We start from the raw sequence: 22,210 nt of genomic DNA, 5'->3' as shown, positions 1-22,210 counted from the left end.
CGGCTGCAACATTCACACCGAGATTACAGAATTACAAATAACCACCATTATAACACATTTTTTCTATATTAATGAAAACTTTATAACTATTAATTAAACTGGGGCATCTCATTCCAGTACCTGCAGTGTACAGTTAATGCTGCCGCCATATGTTCTACTCCTGCTGAAGCCCAGTCATGACAGTTCTCTTTGAATCTTGAGCGGGAAGTGCTCTGTTTTAGCGGGAATCGATTACGTTCACCCGAAGAAAGCAGCAGACATCAAACACACGGCACAAAGTGGAGTAAATGTTTTCTGATACCTTTTTATTTTCACAGCAGCAAACCATAATAATTGAACTCTAGTTTGAACCGAAATCTTTGTTTTATTTTTTCATTTATTTACAAATAAATGTCCAAGGAGTTTTCATCACCTGCTTCATCTCTTTCCTGAATTTAGTTTGGGTCGCTGCATAAATACATGTGTTTGAACAGGAACTCAAATACAAGAGCATATATCCGGTTTCAACGGCAGTATAGGCAGGTGCTGCATAATCTCCTCTGTAATGCACGGTGCTTATCAGTCTGGTAGTTAAAAAAGATACGACAGCTGTCAGCCACAACAATATAAAACTGCCCGATACAGAGAACAGTAAAATGATCGATTTCCTTCGGCTCGCTATCTCTGGATCGCTCTGATTCTCACAGCTGTGACCCCGGAGACCCCTGCGGGCTCTACTGGCCATTAAAATACGTCTGGCTGTCAAACAATTAAATAGTAATATCAAAGCAAAACTAAGCCAAGTAAAACAAATGCCACGTAACCAGAAAAGCGCCACTCCTGCAGGCGATGAAGAGAACTCCACTCTGGAGCGGCAGCCCCAGTGAACATTGTTAATTGTTTGCTCAGGTTCAAATGCAAACCAATAGAGGAGGCTCTGTAAACAGATCAGGACAGAGACCGTTGTTATAACCGCGGCGGCAGTTCTCACTGTGCAATACTTTGCTTTAAACCTGTTACAACATATAGCTACAAATCGGTCAAATGTGAACGAGACTGTAAACCACACCGACAAATACAGGGCGACACATTGCAGGTATATAATGAACTTACAGACGGCAGTTAACGACAAGAAGGAATGTGTAAACTGATAACGTAAAATTCGGTTCAATAATATATTGACGATCATAACCAGTAGATCTGCTGTTGCCATTGCCACCATGTAGACAGAGATACATTTGGAAAGGCCGCAGTTTCCTCTGGAGAGAATCACGATTGTCAGTAGGTTCGCTGTAAGAAGCAGGGAAAAGAGGTCAGTAATGGGGTCATTCAGATAAATCTCACAGCTTATTGTGGGGAAATTTTTGGATGTGTCCCTATTTAGTGTTATACACACTGATTATTATCATTAATATAGGCGAGGGTGAAGACACTTTATTTAAAGTAATGTAATGACTGAACATTCAATATAGAGGAACTGAAAATCTGCCACCCATCCAGCGATTTAAATATAATACCATGGCAATTAATGTAAATATATAATTCAAATAAAATATTCAACTACGTTAAAAAAAAACGTTCAAAATATACTCAAACGCTGTCGAGAAGAGGAGAGCACCTACCTGAGCGGAAATTATTTTGTAAAATACCTTTCAAAATCTCCTGTTGGGTGGAGGTTTCTGCAGTACGAGTTATTATCAACTTAATGTAGACAGGGCTGGGGAATCAGCCTCGCCCTCCCTCAGTATAGGGAGGAACATTGAGCGCCCGGTGCCCGTGATCCAGTGACCGGAACAACGCCTCAGTGGTCACGCGGACGACTGGGATTGCCGCTGATTTTCACCGACTGATCCCGGTGAATAAATCACTCTGCAGTGTGGACATTCTCGGAATCTGTTACATTAACACTGAGATAGACAACAGGTATTAGGCAACAGGATACATTGACTCACCGGGAATGCCAAATGCTGCGAGAACATGGTAGTAAATGTCCCGTATCTGTACAATTATTGGCCGTACCATTGTTTTGAAGATTTTTGTGAATTCTGCGCTGCTTTACGGTTCTGGCTGGAGTGTTTCAGAGATCCGTAAATGCTCCCCCTTTATAGACCAATCTGTGCCACGGTGAGATAATCAGGTTGCGCAATAATTGGCGTTAGTTACAGTGAGTTAACAAACAAGGGGCGATTTTCAACTTCAGTGCACCGGGGCCGCCACTGAGGAAATTCAACTGCTCAGTTCATGAAACTCCGTCAATTAAAATCAATGAAAAGAAAGCAATCGCAGAGGAAATGGAGTCTGTGTGTGACCAGTAAACCCTGAAGGATAAAGCAAACATTCCCCTGGACACTGCATAGATTTCTTGGAGCCTCATCTTAATTTGGTGAAGTCGTCACTCATCCAGTGCAAAATTAAAACTTGTTTTGTACTCGGATGATGAATGATGTTGAATCGGCTCTAACATTACTGGTGGTGACGCTACTCTACCTTTACTAGAAACATAGAAACAAAAAAGATAGGAGCAGGAGTAGGCCATTCGGACCCTCGAGCCTGTTCCACCATTTAAAGAGATCATGGCTGATCATCCAAATTCAGTTCCCTGTCCCTGCTTTCTCCCCATATCCCTTGATCCCCTTAGCCTGAAGAAATATATCAAACTCCTTCTTGAATATATTTAATGAATTGGCCTCAACTGCCTTCTGTCGTAGAGAATTCCACAGGTTCGCCACTTTCTGGGTGAAGAAATTCCTCCTCATCTCAGTCCAAAATGGCTTCCACTATATCCTGAGACTGTGACCCCTGGTTCTGGAGTCCCCCGCCAAGGGGAACATCCTTCCTGGATCTCGTCCGTCTAGTCCTATTTGAATTTTATACGTTTCAATGAGATCCGCTCCCATTCTTCTAAACTCTAGCGAATATAAGCTTAATCGACCCAATCTCTCTGCACATGTCTTTACTGTAATCTCAGGTATCAGTCTGGGAAATCTTCACTGCACTCCCTTCATGGCAAGCACATCCCTGCTCAGATATGGCGACCAAAACTGCACACAATACTGAAGGCGTGGTTCCAGCAAGGCCCTGTAAAACTGCAGCAAGACATCCTTGCCCCTTTACTCGAATCCTGTCGCTATGAAGGCCAACATACCATTTGCCTTCCTAACCGTCTGCTGCACCTGCATGCTTACCTTCAGCGATTGGTGAAGAAGAACACACAGGTCTCGTTGCACTTCCCTTTTTCCCAATCTATTGCCGTTGAGATCTGTCTTCCTGTTTTTGCCAACAAAGTGGGTAACCCGAATTTATCCACAGTATATGGCATCCACCATGCATCTGCCCAAACACCCAACCTTTCCAAGTCACACAGGACTTTATCTGCATCCTCCTCACAGCCCACATGCCCAACCAGCTTTGTGTCGTTTGCATAACTGGTGCTGACCCTACTCTAACTTTTCTGGTAGTGACGCACCTCTATCATTACTGTTGGTGACCCTACTCTAACATCACTGGTGGTGGCCCTACTCTAACTTACCAGGTGGTGATTCTGCTCTAACATTACTGGTGGTTTCTCTACTCTAACATTTCTGGTGGTGATCTTACTCTAACATTACTGGTGGTGACTGTACTCTAACATCACTGTTGGTGAACCTACTCTAATATTACTGGTGTTGAACCTGCTCTAACATTACTGGTGGTGACCCTACACTAACATTACTGGTGGGGGCTCCAATCTAACTTTACTGGTGGTGATGCTACTCTAACATTAATGGTGGTACCTCTACACTCACATTACCCGTGGTTATCTGCTCTAACATTACTGGTGTTGACCCTACTCTATCAATAATGGTGTTGGTTCTACTGTAACATTAATGGTGGAGGTCGTACTCTAACATTACTGGTGGTGAGTCTACTCTAACATTATTGGTGGTGACCCTGATCTAACATTACTGTTGGTGACTGTACTCTAGTCACTTGAGGGAAATAAACTTGCAGGGTTACGGGGATAGAGTAGGGGAATGGATTTGTCTACAAATAGCTGGCATGGACTGGATGGGCCGAATGACCTCGTTCTGTGCCGTTATGAATCTATGACTCTATGATAGATTTTTGTCAAGCAAAGAAATTAAAGAATCTGGAGCAAAGAGAGTTTGTCACAGATCTCACAGAATGGCAGAAAGGGTCGAGGGTTTAAATGGCCTGCTGCTGTTACTATTCTCTCTGTTAAAGGATTAGGGCATTAATGTGGAGCTGAGAATCTCGATTTAAAAGCAGCACCCCAACAGGGATTTGAACCCTGGACCCTCAGATATAAAAGTTTGATTCTCTATCGACTGAGCTATCCGGGCTGTACTTGAAAAAATACAGAATACAGAAAATAATCAAAAATTCTAATTGTAATATTGGCCTTTATATCTATAGGACTGCAATGCAAGCGGTAGAAATTATGCTACAGCTATACACTACACTCGTCACACCACACCTGGATCTCTGTGTTCAGTTCTGGGCAGCAGGCTTTCGTAACATAGTATTCGCCTTAAAGAGTGAAGCATAGAGTTATGAGAATGATACATAGGTTCCAAGGGTTGTATATTACGAGGACAGTTTACACAAACTAAGGTTGTATTCCTTGGAATTTAGAAGCTTAACGGATGATTTCATTTAATTATTCACGATATTAAGTGGAACTAAATGGTCGATCGAAAGAAACTGTTTCTGATGATTGGCATGTCTAGGACTAGCGGACACAGCCTGAACATTAGATCCAAGCTTTTCAGCAGTGACATCAGGAAACACTTCTACACGCAATGGGTGGTCGATATTTGCAACTCACTTCTGCAAAAAGCAGTTAATGCTGGGATTGAGAGATTTTTGTTAACCTGAAGGTATTTGGGGATCTGGAGCAAAGTTCGGTCACAGATCTCATTGAATGGCAGAAAGGCTCGAGGGGTTAAATGGCCGAATGTTGTTATTATCCTCATTGTTAATTGATCAAAGCACGAATGTGGAGATGAGAATTTCGATTTTAAAGCAGCATCCAACCAGGATTTGAATCTTAGACCTTGAGATACAAATGTCTGATGCACTACCGACTGAGCTATCCGGGCTCAACTTACAAAACCTCACAAAAGAACATGCATTGGATGCCGTGCATCATTGCACGCCCTGCAAATTCCATTTTCTTCTCCAGTAATCCAGCCTATAAAGCGCATTTCTCTCACACACCCAGACTGACTGCCTCAAACCAGCTTCACTTCTGAAATATTCTCCATCCCTCAAACGACATGATCTTTAGGAGCGACGTCAGATGTGAGAAGTGCGGTCCCCCAGATATCTGTATTGAAAGTTCAAATTTTCACCATATTTTTTATTGACTTGAATGGAGCAATAGAGCGCTGCAAATGCAAGTTTGAAGATCGCACTAAGTTCGGAGGCACTGCACAAGTGCAAATGGGAGTAGGACGTAACCGAATGGGCAGAGACAGATAAAGCAAGCTGGCAAAATTATGTCAAAATCGAATTCACTGTGCTCAAGTGTGACACCATCCAGTTCGTAGTATTTTCAATATAACAGGAAGCCATTGACTGTTGTGGAGCAAAGAGCTTTGCATGTCCCAGTTAAGAAATCATTATAAGCTAGTAGACATGGAGCAACAGACATTTGATAAAGTCCCTCATAAGGGACTGTTAGCTGATGTTGAAGCTTGTGGAAGTGAAGGCACATTTTTATCCTGGTTAGGGAATGGGTTGAGCGACAGGAGACACAGTGTACGGATAATGGGCAGGCACTTTAATTGGCAGGCTATGACTACTGATGCCCCTCAAGGATCTATTTTGGGGTCTCAACTATTCACTGTTTTTATTTTCGACTTAGATGATGCGATTAAGAGACACATATCCAAGTTTGAGGATGACACAAAGCTAGGCGGCATTAAAAGAAGAGTAGCTGTAAACATGAAATAAAGCAGATATTAATAGATTAAGTAATTGGGCTAAAGTGTGGCAAATTGATTTAATAAAGCAAGTGCGACTTCATCCACTTAGGATCTAAAAAGGAGAGATCAGAATACTCTCTAAATGGTGAAAAGCTGGATCTAGTGGATGTCCAAAGAGATTTAAGGGTCCATGTATATTTATCATTACATTGTCATGGACAGTGAAGAAAAGAATCCAAAATTCTAATTGTATGTAGGTATTTATAACTATAGGACTGCAACACAAGTGGGAGAAACTATGCTACAGCTATACATAGCACTGGTCACACGACACATGGATCACTGTGTTCAGTTCTGGGCACCACACCTTAGGAACGTAGTATTAGCCTTAAAGAGTGAAGCATAGATTTAACAGAACGATACATATTACAAAGAGAGATTGCGCAAACTAGGGTTTTATTCCCTGTGATTAAGAAGCTTAAGCGGTCATTTGGTGAAGTACTCACGATATTAAAGGGAATGGAGGGTTAGATAGAAAGCAGCTATTTCCGATGATTGGCGAGTCTAGGGCTAGGGGACGTAGCCGAAGCATTAGATCCAAGCTTTTCAGGGGTGAAGTTAGGAAAAACTTGTACATGCAATGGGTGGTCAAAATTTCCAACTCACTTCCGTTAGCAGCAGTTAATGCTGGGACAGTTGTTAAGTTTAAACCTGAGATTGATAGATTTATGTTAACCAAAGGTATTAGGGGATTTGGAGCAAATGGATGCAAACGGAGTTCGGTCACAGATTCATTGAAAGCAAGAAAGGCTCGAAGGGTTAAATGGCCTACTGCTGTTAATATTCTCATTGTTAATTGACCAGAGCACGAATGTGGAAATGGGACTCTCGATTTAAAAGCAGCGCCCTTACAGGAACTTGTAATCTGGACCGACTGAACTATCTGGGATCGTCTTTAAGAAAGCTCACAAAATGACATCCATTGGTAACCATGTTTCATTGCCCCCTCCACTAATCCAATTTGCTTCTCCAGTAATCCAGGCTGTTCAACGCATTTATCTCACACACCCAGACTGCCTGCCTCAAACCGGCTTCACTTCTGAAATATTCTCCCTCCGTCAAACGAGACGCTCTTTAGCAGCGGCGAATGACATGAGAAGTGCGGTCTCCCAGATATCTGTATTGGATCTTCAACTTTTCGCCATATTTATTATTGACTTGGATGGAGCAATAGAGTGCTGTCGATCTTAGTTTGAAGATCGCAGTAAGTTCACAGGCACTGTAGTAGTGCAAATTAAAACAGGATGTTACCAAATGGACAGAGACAGATAGAATGAGCTGGCAACATTATGTTAAAATCGAATTCACTCTGCGCAATTTTGGCACCATCCAGTTCGGAGTATTTTATATATAATGGGAAGGCATTAACTGTTGAGGAGCTAAGAGCTTTGCAAGTCCCAGTTCAGAAATCATTATAAGCTAGTAGACATGGAGCAACAGACATTTGATAAAGTCCCCCATAAGGTTCTGTTAGCTGATGTTGAAGCTCGTGGAAGTGAAGGCACATTATTGTCCTAGTTAGGAAATGGGCTGACCGACAGGAGACACAGGGCTCGATTTTGCCATTGGGGTCGAGCTGGGGCGTGTCAGGTGGTTTTCATGTCAGGACCCCGACTCCGATGTGATGTGGGAAAAAGTGCGATTTTCCCCTAATTGGGCACTTGACTTCCAGTGTGTGGGAACCCTTGGCCCAATTAATTTTTGCATCCTGAATGTTGCCCCCGATTACGTCATCAGTGATATACCTATCAATTCATCCAATGAAAAGCGACGAGTTAAGAAAGTAACTATAGGTTTTTATTGGCTAAATAACAGAGCCCACCCTCGTGGGTGATCGGATCCAACAAGGAGGAATACCAGCCAGTCAACCACCTTTATACCTGGGCAGGTAGGTGGAGCCATGGGCGGAGTTAGCAGTGGTCAGCCCAGGTATAACAGCGTGACAAGAGGCGACCTCGTATAGTGATACAACCGTGTGAACAGTGATAACCATAGAGTAACGATATAACACTGATAACTATAGTGTAACGATAGTGAACGACAAAAGTGGTTTACCACATTCACCCCTTGTTTAGATTTGAGTCCGGCGGGGTGATGTGTACTACCAGTTCTGGTATGTCAGTCTGTCCGGAGGCCTCATAAGCCTTTCCGATCGTCGCAGCGGCGGTGTTGCATTCTCTGGTGGTGATGCTGGTGTCTGCGTGGTCGGCGAGGTCTCGTGGGGTTCCGGCATGCCCTCTACCTGAGCTGGAATCGGGGGGGGTGGGGGGGTGAAGGTGGTGTCTCCGGAATGCCCGAGGGTGCGAGGTCTCGCAAGGAGACTGTGTCCTCCCGACCGTCTGGATATGCCACATAGGCGTACTGAGGGTTGGCGTGCAGGAGGTTCGCCCTCTCGACCAGGGGGTCCGTTTTATGGGCCCTCACGTGCTTTCGCAGCAGGACGGGCCCCAGAGAGGTCAGCCAGGTTGGTAGTGTGGTTCCCGTAGTCGACTTCCTGGGGAAAACAAACATCCGTTCATGGGGGGTGGCGTTAATGGCAGTACAAAGTAGTGACCAGATGGAATGCAGTGCTGCCGGGAGGACTTCCTGCCAGCGGGAGGTTGGGAGGCCCTTAGACTTTAAGGCTAAGAGGACGGCCTTCCATACAGTCGCGTTCTCTCTTTCCACCTGTCCGTTCCCTCGAGGGTTGTAGCTGGTGGTCCTGCTTGCAGCGATACCTCTTGCTAGTAGGTCCCAGGGGCGGCGCTGCGAGGGGTATCGCGGTCGGGGTCGGTCCCGAGTCCCAGGGTCGCAAATTACTGTACCTGGAGTAGGCCTCGAGGTCCCATTGGGCCACTTCTAGGGAGCGAGCGAGGGCTGCAGCTGTGTTCAGGTCAAGGTCCTTTGCTTCAAGAAGTCTTTGCCGTGCGTAGTCGGACCGCAGGCCTTTCACGAAGGCATCACGGACATTATCTTCAGTATTTTGTGCCGCTGATACCGCTTTAAAGTCACAGTCCCTGCCGAGTGCTTGTAGCGCACGTAAAAATTCATCTACCAACACTCCTGGCTGTTGCGGGCGGGATCTTAGGAGGTGTCTGGCATACATGGAGTTTACCGTGCTGTTTCAGCAGGTTTGTTCTGCCCTCGCAACGCGTTTCTATGCAGAGCTAGACAGATAGCGAACAACTCGATATCTTCCAATAAAATCACAAGGCTTGACTTTTCTTGTAACGCTTTACTGAACGATTCTAATTGTAAAACTGAAATACAACACAGAAATGGAAGCACACATTAGTATACAAGCGCATAACTGATATGTATACACAGATTTAGTTACGCCTGAGGAACACAGTACATTTAGTAAACTGGGAGGCATTCTCTTTAAATTAGCCCTGTACATAGTGTATCAAAATACAGCTACTAGTTAATCAGCTAGACAGAGAAAAGTTACAACTAAACATTTTCTACAACATGCAGTGCACACTAATCATCCATAGCATTCTAAAATACTTACAGACAAACAATTTCCAAGACTCAAGCATGGGGACAATACAACTGCCCGGAGCCTGTGCTGCTGAAGGAGCACCGTGGTGTAGGTCTGAGTCCCAGCGAGGACTCCACGAGGACTACGTAGCAGTCCTGTGGGGAGCGTGATGACCTCATCACGCTCGGTAGCGTTGTCCGCGCTTGGGGCGTCACGTGATGCGCGTGGTCGCGTTTCTGGCCGTGGAGGCTGAAGTCGGGAGCGGGAGCTGGAGGCCAGGCTGAGCCGATGCTTGCCGCGAGAGCGAAAGATCGCGTCGCTCCCGGCGGCTGGTAGATGCGGCCGAAGACGCTAGGCCGGGCTGTGCCGGCAGCCTTTCTGGAAGGCCGAGTCGGGCCAGCAGCCGCCTCACGCACGTCACGTCGTACGTGCCGTGACGTCAGCACGCTACGTTGTACGTGACGTGACGTCAGCACGCTAAGGCGCGTCTTAAAGGGGCAATGGCCCTAAACGGTGAGTTAAAGGGGCAACGGCCCTAACAGGTAAGTTATACATATTTAAGTAGGTTATGTACATACAGTAAGGTTAAGTTAGAGGGAGAGACAGCACACTCCCCGCTTGGTACAATTCCATTTGTACCACTACAGATACAAAATAACCTGGAGAAAACGTCCTTTGGCTGCCACACGCTCAGAGTCCGTTCTCTAGATTTCTTCGGAAAGGAGGACTACGATCTCTGAGACTGGCCTCGGAAACACCTTGACAGTCTCTTCCTTCACGGTCTTCACCTCCACCTTGCGGACCCTCTTGTCCCTGCTCGGCAGAGTTTTGACGGCTAGTCCCACTGACCGTTCGTTTGTGTGCTTGGCTGTCTTTCAGCAAGACGACATCTCTCACTTTGACATTCGGCTTGTCTTCTGTCCATTTCCTACGGCTCTGTAGGGTGGGCGAATACTCTCCTCCCCATCTCTTCCAAGAAGTGTCTGCACGACACTGTACTTGCTTCCACTGCTTCCTGTGCAGCTCGGCCATGTCGAAGTTTCCAGAGGGAGCTGAAATAGCACTCATCTTTTGAGTCAGGAGCATCGCTGGGGTGGGGACTGCAGGCGTGTCTGGGTCGGTGGACCCCGGCACCAGGGTTCTCCTGAGCGAGCAGAGGCGCCCCGCAGCCTGCTCCCCGCTACTCGGAAGACGGCATCCAGGAGGGCGAAACGGCAGGGGTGCCGCCCAGCTGTGTCTATCGTCCTTGGACCTTTCAAGCACTGAGCATCCTAGGCCATCTGTGCTCACAGTGGGGCCTGCCTCTTCCTCACAGGCAGAGGAGGTTGACCTATGATGCTGCGTCATGTCGTCGTAGTCCTCCTTTGCCTGGATCCTGTTTGGGCATGGGCTGAGACAGGATGTGCGACCGTTGCACGACACGTTTGCTTTATAGACGCTGACATCCGCTGGTTTGTGGACTGTTCCCAGGCAAACTCCACCCACGAGGACCCATCCCAAGTCAAGCCGCTGCGCATAGGGAGCATCGTGGGGCCCGTTGATGTGCTCACGTACCTTGTGCACCCTTAAGATGTCTCTTCCCAAGAGTAGGAGGATTGGAGCGTCCGGGTCCACAGCTGGAATCTTATTGGCAATTGGCTGTAGGTGGGGCTGATGGCGTGCGACCTCTGGGGAGGGGATTTCCGTCCTGTCCTCTGGCATCATGTCGCACTCAATCAAGGTGGGGAGGGGAAGCTGTAGTTTCCCATCCATGGACTCGATCACGAAGTTCCCGACTCTCCTACCCGTAGTATCTGTTGTCCCTGCACAGGTTTTTAGCGTGTACGGAGCGGTGCTGGCCTTGACGTCGAAGAGATTGAAGAATTCCGTCTTCGCCGGGGACTTGTTGCTTTGCTCATCGAGCACTGCATACATTTTGATTGCCTTCTCCTTTCTCCCTGCAGGATATGCTTTAACCAAGCAGATTTTGGAGCATGAGCGTGGGCTGCTTGCATTTCCGCAAACCTCTGTACACTTGGAGGTGACTGAAGATGTGCTTTCGCTTTGCTCCCCGCTATCCTCTTTGTCAACCGCGGCGCTCTCGGTGGTTGACGGAGGAGGACCTGGATGCAGGGCTGCTATGTGTTTTTCGCTGTTGCACTCAAGGCACTTGATTGTCGCCTTGCAGTCCTTTGCCATGTGCGTAGTCGACCCACAACACCTGAAGCAGATGCGGTTCTCTTTCAGGTATGACGTGCGCTCATCAATGGGCTTGTCTCTAAAGCTTTGACACTTTTTGAGTGGGTGGGGCTTCTTGTGTATAGGACACTGACGATCTGGGTCATCCACTTCATTCCCAGCAGAACTGGATTGGTTGACTGAGGGTTCGGCTGGAACCTCTGTTTTGTGCACACTCACAGAGGCTTTGTTGCTGTCCTTTGTGGGTTTCTCTGTTCTCGAAGGAGCGTAACTGCTGGAGGTGGAGAAAGCGAAACTTGGATCATTCCTCACCCTTGCCTGTTGTTGGACAAACCTGGAGAAGAGAGAGAAGGGGGGAAATGCCACTCCATTTTCCTCCTTGTACTTGGATCCCTTAGCTATCCATTTCTCTTGCAGATTGTGGGGGAGCTTTTCCACTATTGGGTTTACCCCGCGAGCCGTATCCAAATACGAGAGGCCGGTCAGGTAACCTTCTCCCTTGGCACACTCCAGTTCGAGGAGAATGTCGCCCAGTTCTCTGAGCTCGACATTATCCTTGTTGGTTAGCTTCGGGAAGTCCTCAAGCTTCTTGAGCAGTGCGTGTTCGATGACTTCTGGTGTCCCATAACAGTCGTTGAGACGTTGCCAAACCAGGTGGAGGCCTGCTGTGGGATTGAGGACGTGCGCTGAGCGAATTCTCTTCGCCTGCCTTGACGACTCGGCTCCGAGCCACTTTGTCATCAAGTCTAGTTCTTCTCTGGCTGACAGATTCAAGTCCTTGGTGGTACTCAGGAAGGATGCTCTCCATGACCAATAATTTTCAGGACGGTCATCGAATTCTAGGAGGCCTGAACTTAACAATTCTCGGCGAGTAAGGTACCTGGCGAAGTCTTGTGCGCCTTGCGGCTCGGGCGAGGACTGCTTAGCTGGATTGGCCGAGTGTTGTGGAGGTCTCTGCAGGTGAGTCTTACTCGTTTCTTCTCTTTTGAGCTCAGTGTCTCCGAAAACAGGCCGTTTGTTGCTGGGGTGAGTAGCTAGTTCTACGTCGAGATACCTGAATGTTTCCTTTGAGAACACTTTGGAGTGTTGTTGGACATACTCATTTGTACGTTGCACTGGACTGAGGGGCTGTTCCAGGTCATATGTTTCCTGGCTGGGCTCCCCGCGTTCGCTCTCCTCATCTTCTTCATAAGCTGCGGCTTCGGCTTTAGCGGCAGCGGCAGCTCTCTGGCTTTGGAGAATGTGGAGAATGGCAGCGATATCAGCTCTCTGCTTTACAAGGTCGGCTTTCTGCTTCATCGTACTAGCTTCGAGGTCAGCTCTCTGCTTCGTCGCACTAGCTTCGAGGTCAGCTCTCTGCTTCATCGCACTAGCTTCGAGGTCAGCTCTCTGCTTCATCACACTAGCGTCGAGGTCGGCTCTCTGCTTCATGAGGTCAGCTTCTTTTTCAGCGAAGGACAATTGCGCTTGGGTGGCCTTTGCCTTGGCACGTGCTTTGGCGGCTGTAGAAGCTGTCGATGACGATGGTCTGCTGGACCGCCGAGATGACCTAGAGGATACTTTAGAGAACTGTGACTTGGCGTCGTTTGCTGGGAGGGCTGTCGGTGACGACGGTCTGCTGGACCGCCGAGATGTTCTAGAGGATACTTTAGAGAACTGTGACTTGGCGTCGTTTGCTGGGAGAGCTGTCGGTGACGACGGTCTGCTGGACCGCCGAGATGTTCTAGAGGCTGCTTTAGAGGACTGTGACTTGGCCTCGTTTGCGGGGAGAGGCTCATTCTTCTCGATTGGCTGGTCGACTTCCTCTAGAGTATATTGTTTTCCTGAGCGTAGACTCATGGTAGCTGAGTGGTATCTTCCTGCGCTTGAGCCCGCTGTGCTGCTGTCTTTTTACTGTTCTGCCCTCGCAACGCATTTCTATGCAGAGCTAGACAGATAGCGAACAACTCGATATCTTCCAATAAAATCACAAGGCTTGACTTTTCTTGTAACGCTTTACTGAACGATTCTAATTGTAAAACTGAAATACAACACAGAAATGGAAGCACACATTAGTATACAAGCGCATAACTGATATGTATACACAGATTTAGTTACGCCTGAGGAACACAGTACATTTAGTAAACTGGGAGGCATTCTCTTTAAATTAGCCCTGTACATAGTGTATCAAAATACAGCTACTAGTTAATCAGCTAGACAGAGAAAAGTTACAACTAAACATTTTCTACAACATGCAGTGCACACTAATCATCCATAGCATTCTAAAATACTTACAGACAAACAATTTCCAAGACTCAAGCATGGGGACAATACAACTGCCCGGAGCCTGTGCTGCTGAAGGAGCACCGTGGTGTAGGTCTGAGTCCCAGCGAGGACTCCACGAGGACTACGTAGCAGTCCTGTGGGGAGCGTGATGACCTCATCACGCTCGGTAGCGTTGTCCGCGCTTGGGGCGTCACGTGATGCGCGTGGTCGCGTTTCTGGCCGTGGAGGCTGAAGTCGGGAGCGGGAGCTGGAGGCCAGGCTGAGCCGATGCTTGCCGCGAGAGCGAAAGATCGCGTCGCTCCCGGCGGCTGGTAGATGCGGCCGAAGACGCTAGGCCGGGCTGTGCCGGCAGCCTTTCTGGAAGGCCGAGTCGGGCCAGCAGCCGCCTCACGCACGTCACGTCGTACGTGCCGTGACGTCAGCACGCTACGTTGTAAGTGACGTGACGTCAGCACGCTAAGGCGCGTCTTAAAGGGGCAATGGCCCTAAACGGTGAGTTAAAGGGGCAACGGCCCTAACAGGTAAGTTATACATATTTAAGTAGGTTATGTACATACAGTAAGGTTAAGTTAGAGGGAGAGACAGCACAAGGTTGATGGCAGCTTCATATGTTTTAAGGTCCCGGATGAGTGCGAATACTTTAGGGCTCACTTGGGCGGCCAGAACTCTTAGCATGGATTTCTGAGGCACGCCGGATTCTCCCAGGTAGGATTCGAAACAGCTCAGCCAGTGTTCGAAGTCGAGGGCTGAGTTTGCTGCCTGTGGGTTTAGATCCAGGTACGGTGGTCGGAGGGCTCGCAGCCAGGCTGGCTGCTGTGGCTGTTGAAGCTGGGCGTCTGGCTGGTCGCTTGGCTGGTCGTTTGACTGGTCGTTTGACTGCTCAAGTGTCGGCATTTTAAAATTTAGGCAATAAAATTGATATACCTATCAATTCCTCCAATGAAAAGCGACGAGTTAAGAAAGTAACTATAGGTTTTTATTGGCTAAATAACAGAGCCCACCCTCGTGGGTGATCGGATCCAACAAGGAGGAATACCAGCCAGTCGACCACCTTTATACCTGGGCAGGTAGGTGGAGCCATGGGCGGAGTCAGCAGTGGTCAGACCAGGTATAACAGCGGGACAAGAGGCGACCTCGTATAGTGGTACAACAGTGTGAACAGTGATAACCATAGAGTAACGATATAACAGTGATAACTATAGTGTAACGATAGTGAACGACAAAAGTGGTTTACCACAATCAGTGCAGCTTCATTTAAGGCATGCAAGCAGCCTTGCTTCTTGTGGAGACTGCAAACGTTTTGGGCATTGTATGAAGTACATCATTTACCGAATTTGTCCACCAGCAAGCAAAAGTGTGCACCTCGCTTTGATGAGCCCTCCCTCCAAGCTCTGGTGCAGGGAGCAAGATCCAATAAGGTGGTGCTCTTCCCTTCCTCAGGGAGAAAAAAGCCACCACAACAGACTACAGCTGTGTGGCTGCAAGTGGCCCAGGAGGTCAATGCCATCTCTATGTGCCACAGAACATGGCTGCAGTGCAGGAAGAGGTTTCATGACCTCCCTATAGGAAATGTGAGTATGATTTTCCCATCAACCTCAATCTCATCCTCACCAGCACTCTGCTTTGCCAACCTCTTCCTCCACACCCACTTAACACTGACATCCCTGCACCCTTACCAATTCCCTCTCTCTCTATGGTTACATTCAGATAACTATTCGACCAAGCAGCCCTCACACTCCCTATCACTGTGACGCAATGACAACGATTTACAACACACAGGGAGGGTCCTTTGTCTCCTTATAAGCATCTATGCAATGGATACTCTACACTCACTCCTTCATTCTCACTCAAACTCCACTTCTGTCGGTCGTTGCAGGAAAATAGTGCACACAATAAGAGGGAAAGAGCGAGGACAGGAGGAGGGCCACCTTCAGTAGCCCAGCTCACCTCCTCGGAGCAGGCGGCCTGGAAATTGCTGGGATTGAGGAGGATGTCGAAGTGGGGCACGGACAGGTGGGCGCATCACAGCAAGCTGGTGACAGAATAGTATGGCATCTCTCTCATTGACATTGCATGAGTGATTGATAATGATTCTGATTCTCTACCAGATTGACTTATGATCATCTGCACAATTCAATGTGCATGCAAAATTGACCTCACACCTCTAACTCTTTCCTTTACTCCCCCACAGGACCATCGATAGCCCCCATCCCCACTGTCCAGGAGGAAGAGCCTGAGCTTCCAGGCTCCTCCGAAGAAGCTGCAACATCTGAGGGCACTCCGTCAGTAGAAGTAAGCGCACCCTGCACCAGCGCAGACACTCACACCTCATTGGGACCTCCGGAAAATAGAGTAGAGTTGTCACCTGGTGTACCACAGCTCACAATTGAGCATCAGCAGATGGTGGAAACAGGAACAGCAGTGAAGAGTCATCATCGCTGCGGAGTGGATGCTCCCAGATCGGCTCCGCTGCATGTAGACCCTGTGCCACCGGGTCCATCCAGAAGGAGAGTGGTGCTGGAACTCCAGGAACAGGTGCAGGAGTCTCTGGCAGGTTTTGGCTCCAGCATCGCTGTGAGTGTGGAGCGAATGGAGGAGTCCATCGCTAACATGACTAGAGCATTTGTGGAGGCGTTGGCACATGAACGCGTCACCATGGAAAGGATGACAACCTCCTTGGAAAGGATGGCTACCTCCAAGGTAACGCTGGCTACCGCAGAGGAGAGAATGGCTACGGTAGAGGAGAGGATGGCTATGTCCATGGAGGAGCGTAGTCACCAGTGTATGGAAAACAGGGTAATTGTTCAGCATAGACTCACACCTCTGGAGGAGCGATGGTCAGCTATTCAGCAAACAAACCAGACCTTAGAAACATAGAAACACAGAAGATAGGAGCAGCAGTAGGCCATTCGGCCCCTCTAGCCTGCTCCACCATTCAATGTGTTCATGGCTGATCATCCAAGTTCAGTACCCGGTCCCTGCTTTCTCCCCATACCCCTTGATTCCTTTAGCCTTAAGATATATATCCAGCTCCTTCTTGAATATATTTAATGAATTGGCCTCAACTGCCTTCTGTCGTAGAGAATTCCACAGGTTCACCACTCTCTGGGTGAAGACATTCCTCCTCATTTCTGTCCTACAAGGCCTACCCCTTATCATTAGACCGTCATGCAAGTCCTCTGGCATAGCACTTCTAGTGCAGAAAAGGGTCCACATGGCCCCCCTGCAGTGCAGCAAGGTTCTGTCCAGCCACTTACGAGCTCTGAAGTGAGGCTGACCCATGAGAGGGATGTTGGTGGCTTACAGCAAGAAAGTGGGGGCTCCTCTCCAATCGCTCACATGAACATTCAACTGTAGAGCCCTCGGTCAGAGCCCCACCAGAGTCCCCACCCAACTTAGATCGGCGTCTCAACCACTGCACGGCCTCAGGAGAAGCAGACTGTTGCCGAGCCCTCACAGGTTCGCAATTCCGGAGGACGCCCACCAAATGTGTTGAGACAGGAGCAGCAAGACAGTGAGCAAAGGGTCTCCACATCTGCTGAAGCCACAGGGGAAGCACCACGTAGGAGCACATGTAAGAGGAAGATAATGCACAAGTGGTCACAAGGGTAGTCACTTGGGTGTAATGTTGTGTTTAATTTTGAAAAGCCATCAGTTGCTTATTGTCATAATAAAATTATGATGGCAAACTGTTGCAGTTGTGGCGTGTGTCATCTCGCTAATGCGGCTTCCACATTGAGGGCTTAGTGCGACTTGCAATTGTCAGTATGGTGGTCAGAGTGATATGAATCCGCAGGTCCTTGGCCATTGTATATGGTCTGATAAGAAAGCGCAAGGCAAAAGTGTTTGATTGTGCAGACTAAGCAAAACTGGCTGACATTAGTGCATTCCTTGCATCCTGGGCAGCAATATGGTCGCGCGCTGGTGCCTTCTGGCCTGTGCAGCTTCAGGAGGGTGAGCAGCAGCTTGGTGCTCCTGATGTTGCTGCTGCTGTTGGTGCTGCTGTTGTTCATGGTTCTGCTGCTACCACGGCTGGTCTTCGTCTGAATCTGATGTCCAGGAGGAAAGGAAATAAATGGTTGCCATTCTTCTGGAATATGCCTCAGTTGAGGAAGTGCTCAGTCAAGGTGGTGAGAGGGGTTTCCCAGGAGGTCACACTGGACATGGGTATCAGGCTCCAAACTTCCACAACAATGCGTATGACTGCTAAAAGTTCCCCCAGACCTGAGGCAACAAAGTTCTGACACCTGCAAATGATGATTGCTGAAAACTCATTTTTAATGGTGGAGCTGCAGCTGTTAGTAAGCAGTTCACTTGTGAGGACATCAGGATTCACTGGCGTGTTCCAGAGAAGACGTGCAGAACGTGGGAAAATTGGGAAAATCAGAAAGGCCTCTCAAAATGGGATTCTAGAAGCACTAACTGGTTGTTAAGGGCGTATCCCGCCTCTTGGAGGATGGATGGAAATGGGGTCAGAAACCACGCATTTGAGAAAATTGCTCAGAGACGGGATGGAGGTGGGATTGGGCTCGCCCGACATTTCTTGCGATTTTACCACCCCACACGCATCCAATCCCGCCTCCTTGGCCCAGCCGAATCGAGCCCATAGAGACATTATGGAACAGCAGGAGGCCATTCGGCCCATCGAGCCCATGCCAGCACTCGGTAGAGCAATCCAGTCAGTCCCATTCCCCCGCTCTATCCCCATAGCCCTGCAAGTTTATTTCCCTCAAGTGCCTATTGAACATATCCCCTTGAACATATTGAGAGTCTCCGCCTCCATCACTTCCATTGACAGTGATTTCCAGGCCGTCACCATCCGCTGTGTAAAAATGTTTTTCCTCACATCGCCCCTGTATCTCTTGCTCAAAACCTTCAATCTGTGCCCCCTAGTTCTTGTACCATCAAATAGTGGAAACAGCCTTGTCCTGTGTAGCCTATCCAAACCCGTCATAATCTTGCACACCTCTACCATAATCTTGTACACATCTATCAAATCACCCCTCAACCTCCTTTGCTCGAATGAAAACAAATCCATCTTCTCCAAACTGTCCTTGTAGCTAAGATCCCCCATACTCGCAACCATTCTGGTAAATCTCCTCTGCACCGTCTCAAGTACCTTCACACCCTTCCTAATGTGTGGTGTCCAGAACTGGACGCAATACTCCAGTTGTGGCCTAACCAGCGCATTATAAAGTTTCAGCATAACTTCTCTAATTTTGTACTCAATGCCTCTATTTATGAAGCCCAAGGTCCCATATGCTTTGCTAACCCCTCTCTCGGAGCAGCAGAGAGCAGCGAGGAGGAGCCCGGCTTAAAACCGGCGGCAGTTGCGAGGCCCGACCACTCGGAGCAGCAGAGAGCAGCGAGGAGGAGCCCGGCTTAAAAACCGGCGGCAGTTGCGAGGCCCGACCACTCGGAGCAGCAGAGAGCAGCGAGGAGGAGCCCGGCTTAAAAACCGGCGGCAGTTGCGAGGCCCGACCACTCGGAGCAGCAGAGAGCAGCGAGGAGGAGCCGGGCTTAAAAACCGGCGGCAGTTGCGAGGCCCGACCACTCGGAGCAGCAGAGAGCAGCGAGGAGGAGCCCGGCTTATAAACGGGCAGCAGTTGCGAGGCCCGACCACTCGGAGCAGCAGAGAGCAGCGAGGAGGAGCCCGGCTTAAAAACCGGCGGCAATTGCGAGGCCCGACCACTCGGAGCAGCAGAGAGCAGCGAGGAGGAGCCCGGCTTAAAAACCAGCGGCAGTTGCGAGGCCCGACCACTCGGAGCAGCAGAGAGCAGCGAGGAGGAGCCCGGCTTAAAAACCGGCGGCAGTTGCGAGGCCCGACCACTCGGAGCAGCAGAGAGCAGCGAGGAGGAGCCCGGCTTAAAAACCGGCGGCAGTTGCGAGGCGTACCAAATCAACAGCAGAGGAGAGGGGTAAATAGTAATCAGTGTGTGACGTCACCAGGGAGCAGCTGGTGCAGTCGGGAGAGCAGGAGGCCAGTAACTCTTATATAGGTGGAGCTGTTGCTAAACCCGAAACACTACAGTGTAGTGTCTCCCACCCTTCCACCTCCTCTAACCTTTTAGGGGTTAGGGGAAGTTGAAAAGGTAGGTTCAATTTATTTTATTTCAGGAGCCTAACCTAGGTGGAAAAGGTTCCAGGACAGGAGGCGGCAGTGAAAATACAACACCAGAAAACAGGTAGGTGACTGGTTGGTGAGTACTTTCACAAACTTATTCTAAGTAGAATTCAATAATTAAGCTAAATCGTAGTAAATAAAAAGGTATTGTAAGGGTTAAGTCATGGAAGGGCAGCTCAGACCCGTGTCATGCTCCTCCTGTGCCATGTGGGAAATCAGGGACACTGTCCCTGACAACTATGTGTGCAGGAAGTGTGTCCAGCTGCAGCTCCTAGCGGACCGCATGGCGGCGCTGGAGCTGCGAATGGACTCACTCTGGAGCATACGCGATGCTGAGGATGTTGTGGATAGCACATTCAGTGAGTTGGTCACACCGCAGGTAAAGGCTAGCTCAGACAGTAAATGGGTGACCAAAAGGCAGGGTAAAGGCAGGAAGGTAGTGCAGGAGTCACCTGCGGTCATCTCCCTCCAAAACAGGTTTACCGTTTTGGGTACTGTTGGGGGAGATGACTTATCAGGGGAAGGCACCAGCAGCCAGGTTCAGGGCACCATGACTGGCTCTGCTGCACAGAAGGGCGGGAAAAAGAGGGATAGGGCTATAGTGATAGGGGATTCAATTGTAAGGGGGATAGATAGGAGTTTCTGTGGCCGAGACCGAGACTCCAAGATGGTATGTTGCCTCCCTGGTGCAAGGGTCAAGGATGTCTCGGAGCGGGTGCATAGCATTCTGAAGGGGGAGGGGGATCAGCCAGTTGTCGTGGTACATGTAGGTACCAACGATGTAGGTAAAAAGAGGGAGGAGGTCCTACAAGCTGAATTTAGGGAGTTAGGAGCTAAATTGAAAAGTAGGACCTCAAAGGTAGTAATCTCTGGATTGCTACCAGTGCCACGAGCTAATAAGTTTATAGAGAGTAAGATAGATAAGCTAAATACGTGGCTTGAGCACTGGTGCAAGGGAGAGGGATTTAAATTCTTGAGGCATTGGAACCAGTTCTTGGGGAGGAGTGACCTGTACCAAGGGGACGGTCTACACCTGAACTGTGAGGGAGCCGATGTCCTCGGGGTAATATTTTCTAGGTCGGTTCGGGAGGATTTAAACTAATTTGGCAGGGGGATGGGAACCTAGGTAGTGGAAAAGAGGGAAGTCATATGAAGTCAGAAATAGAAGGTAGAAAGGTGAGAAGCAATAAGCAAAGGAGAGAAACACAAAGGGCCAAACTAATTCATAATGAGAGTGTGAAAAAAGCAAGCCTGAAGGCTTTGTATCTTAATGCTAGAAGCATTAGGAACAAGGTGGATGAATTAGTTGTGGAAATAGAGGTAAACAAGTATGATTTGATTGGGATTACAGAAACGTGGCTGCAGGGTGGGCAAGGCTGGGAACTTAACATCCAGGGATATACAATATTTAGGAAGGATCGGCAAAAAGGTAGGGGAGGTGGGGTAGCATTGCTGGTAAAGGAGGGGATTAATGCAATGGAAAGGAAGGATATTAACTCGGATGAAACGGAATCTGTATGGGTAGAAATGAGAAATAGCAAGGGGAGGAAAACGTTAGTGGGTGTGATATATAGGCCTCCAAATAGTAATATGGAGGTGAGGGAAGGCATAAAAAGGGAAATTAGAGAAGCGTGCGTTAAGAGCACAGCTGTCATCATGGGTGACTTTAATTTACATATTGATTGGACTACCCAAATTAGTAAAAATTCTGAAGAGGAGGAATTCCTGGAATGTTTTCGGGACGGTTATCTGGACCAATATGTCGAGGAGCCGACTCGAGATCAGGCCATTTTAGACTGGGTATTGTGCAATGAGAAGTGACTTATCAGCAATCTTCTTGTACGAGGCCCCTTGGGTCAGAGCGATCATAATATGATCGAGCTCTCAGTCGAGATGTAGAGTGAGGAAATTGAATCAGAGACTAAGGTCCAGAACTTAAATAAAGGGAATTACGAGGGTATGAGACGGGAATTGGGTAAGATTGATTGGGTGGTGTTTCTGGGGGGGTTGACAGTGGAGAGACAATGGCAAGCATTCAAAGATAGAATGGAAGAATTCCAGAACATGTTTATACCGGTTTGGCATAAAAATAAACATAAAAGGTGACTCAACCGTGGATAACGAGGGAAATTAGGGACAGCATAAAATCAAAAAAAAGGGCATATCAACTGGCAAAAAAAAGCACCAGACCGGAAGATTGGGGGCAGTACA

At 48.3% G+C, this 22,210-nt stretch overlaps 1 protein-coding gene and 2 pseudogenes across 1 annotated transcript; 1 reads left to right on the top strand and 2 right to left on the bottom strand.

The window, feature by feature from the left end:
• The window catches only part of LOC147092706 (NACHT, LRR and PYD domains-containing protein 12-like), a 1,351,730-nt pseudogene that overhangs the window by 1,262,797 nt on the left and 66,723 nt on the right, over positions 1 to 22,210 (top strand).
• Positions 365 to 2,001, bottom strand: LOC147092708 (putative G protein-coupled receptor 139; annotated as a pseudogene).
• On the bottom strand, positions 7,804 to 14,317 carry LOC147092707 (uncharacterized). The gene is made up of 2 exons (XM_085975995.1): positions 13,885 to 14,317; positions 7,804 to 13,630 (listed from the first exon to the last, which is right to left on the bottom strand). The coding sequence occupies exon 2, from the start codon at positions 13,447 to 13,449 to the stop codon at positions 10,123 to 10,125; it is 3,327 nt and encodes a 1,108-aa protein (XP_085832121.1). The 5' UTR covers positions 13,450 to 13,630; positions 13,885 to 14,317; the 3' UTR covers positions 7,804 to 10,122.

This window comes from Somniosus microcephalus, unplaced genomic scaffold (genome assembly GCF_052327205.1).
Source record: "Somniosus microcephalus isolate GS21.2 unplaced genomic scaffold, FLI_Smic_1.0 unresolved_chr2, whole genome shotgun sequence".
Taxonomy (NCBI): Eukaryota; Metazoa; Chordata; class Chondrichthyes; order Squaliformes; family Somniosidae; genus Somniosus; species Somniosus microcephalus.
Note: the sequence above shows the minus strand (reverse complement) of the source record. Positions and strands in the feature narration are given on the sequence as shown.

Excerpts from the sequence above, each read along its gene's own strand:
- LOC147092707 (XM_085975995.1), bottom strand. The coding sequence starts at position 13,449 with ATGAGTCTACGCTCAGGAAAACAATATACTCTAGAGGAAGTCGACCAG.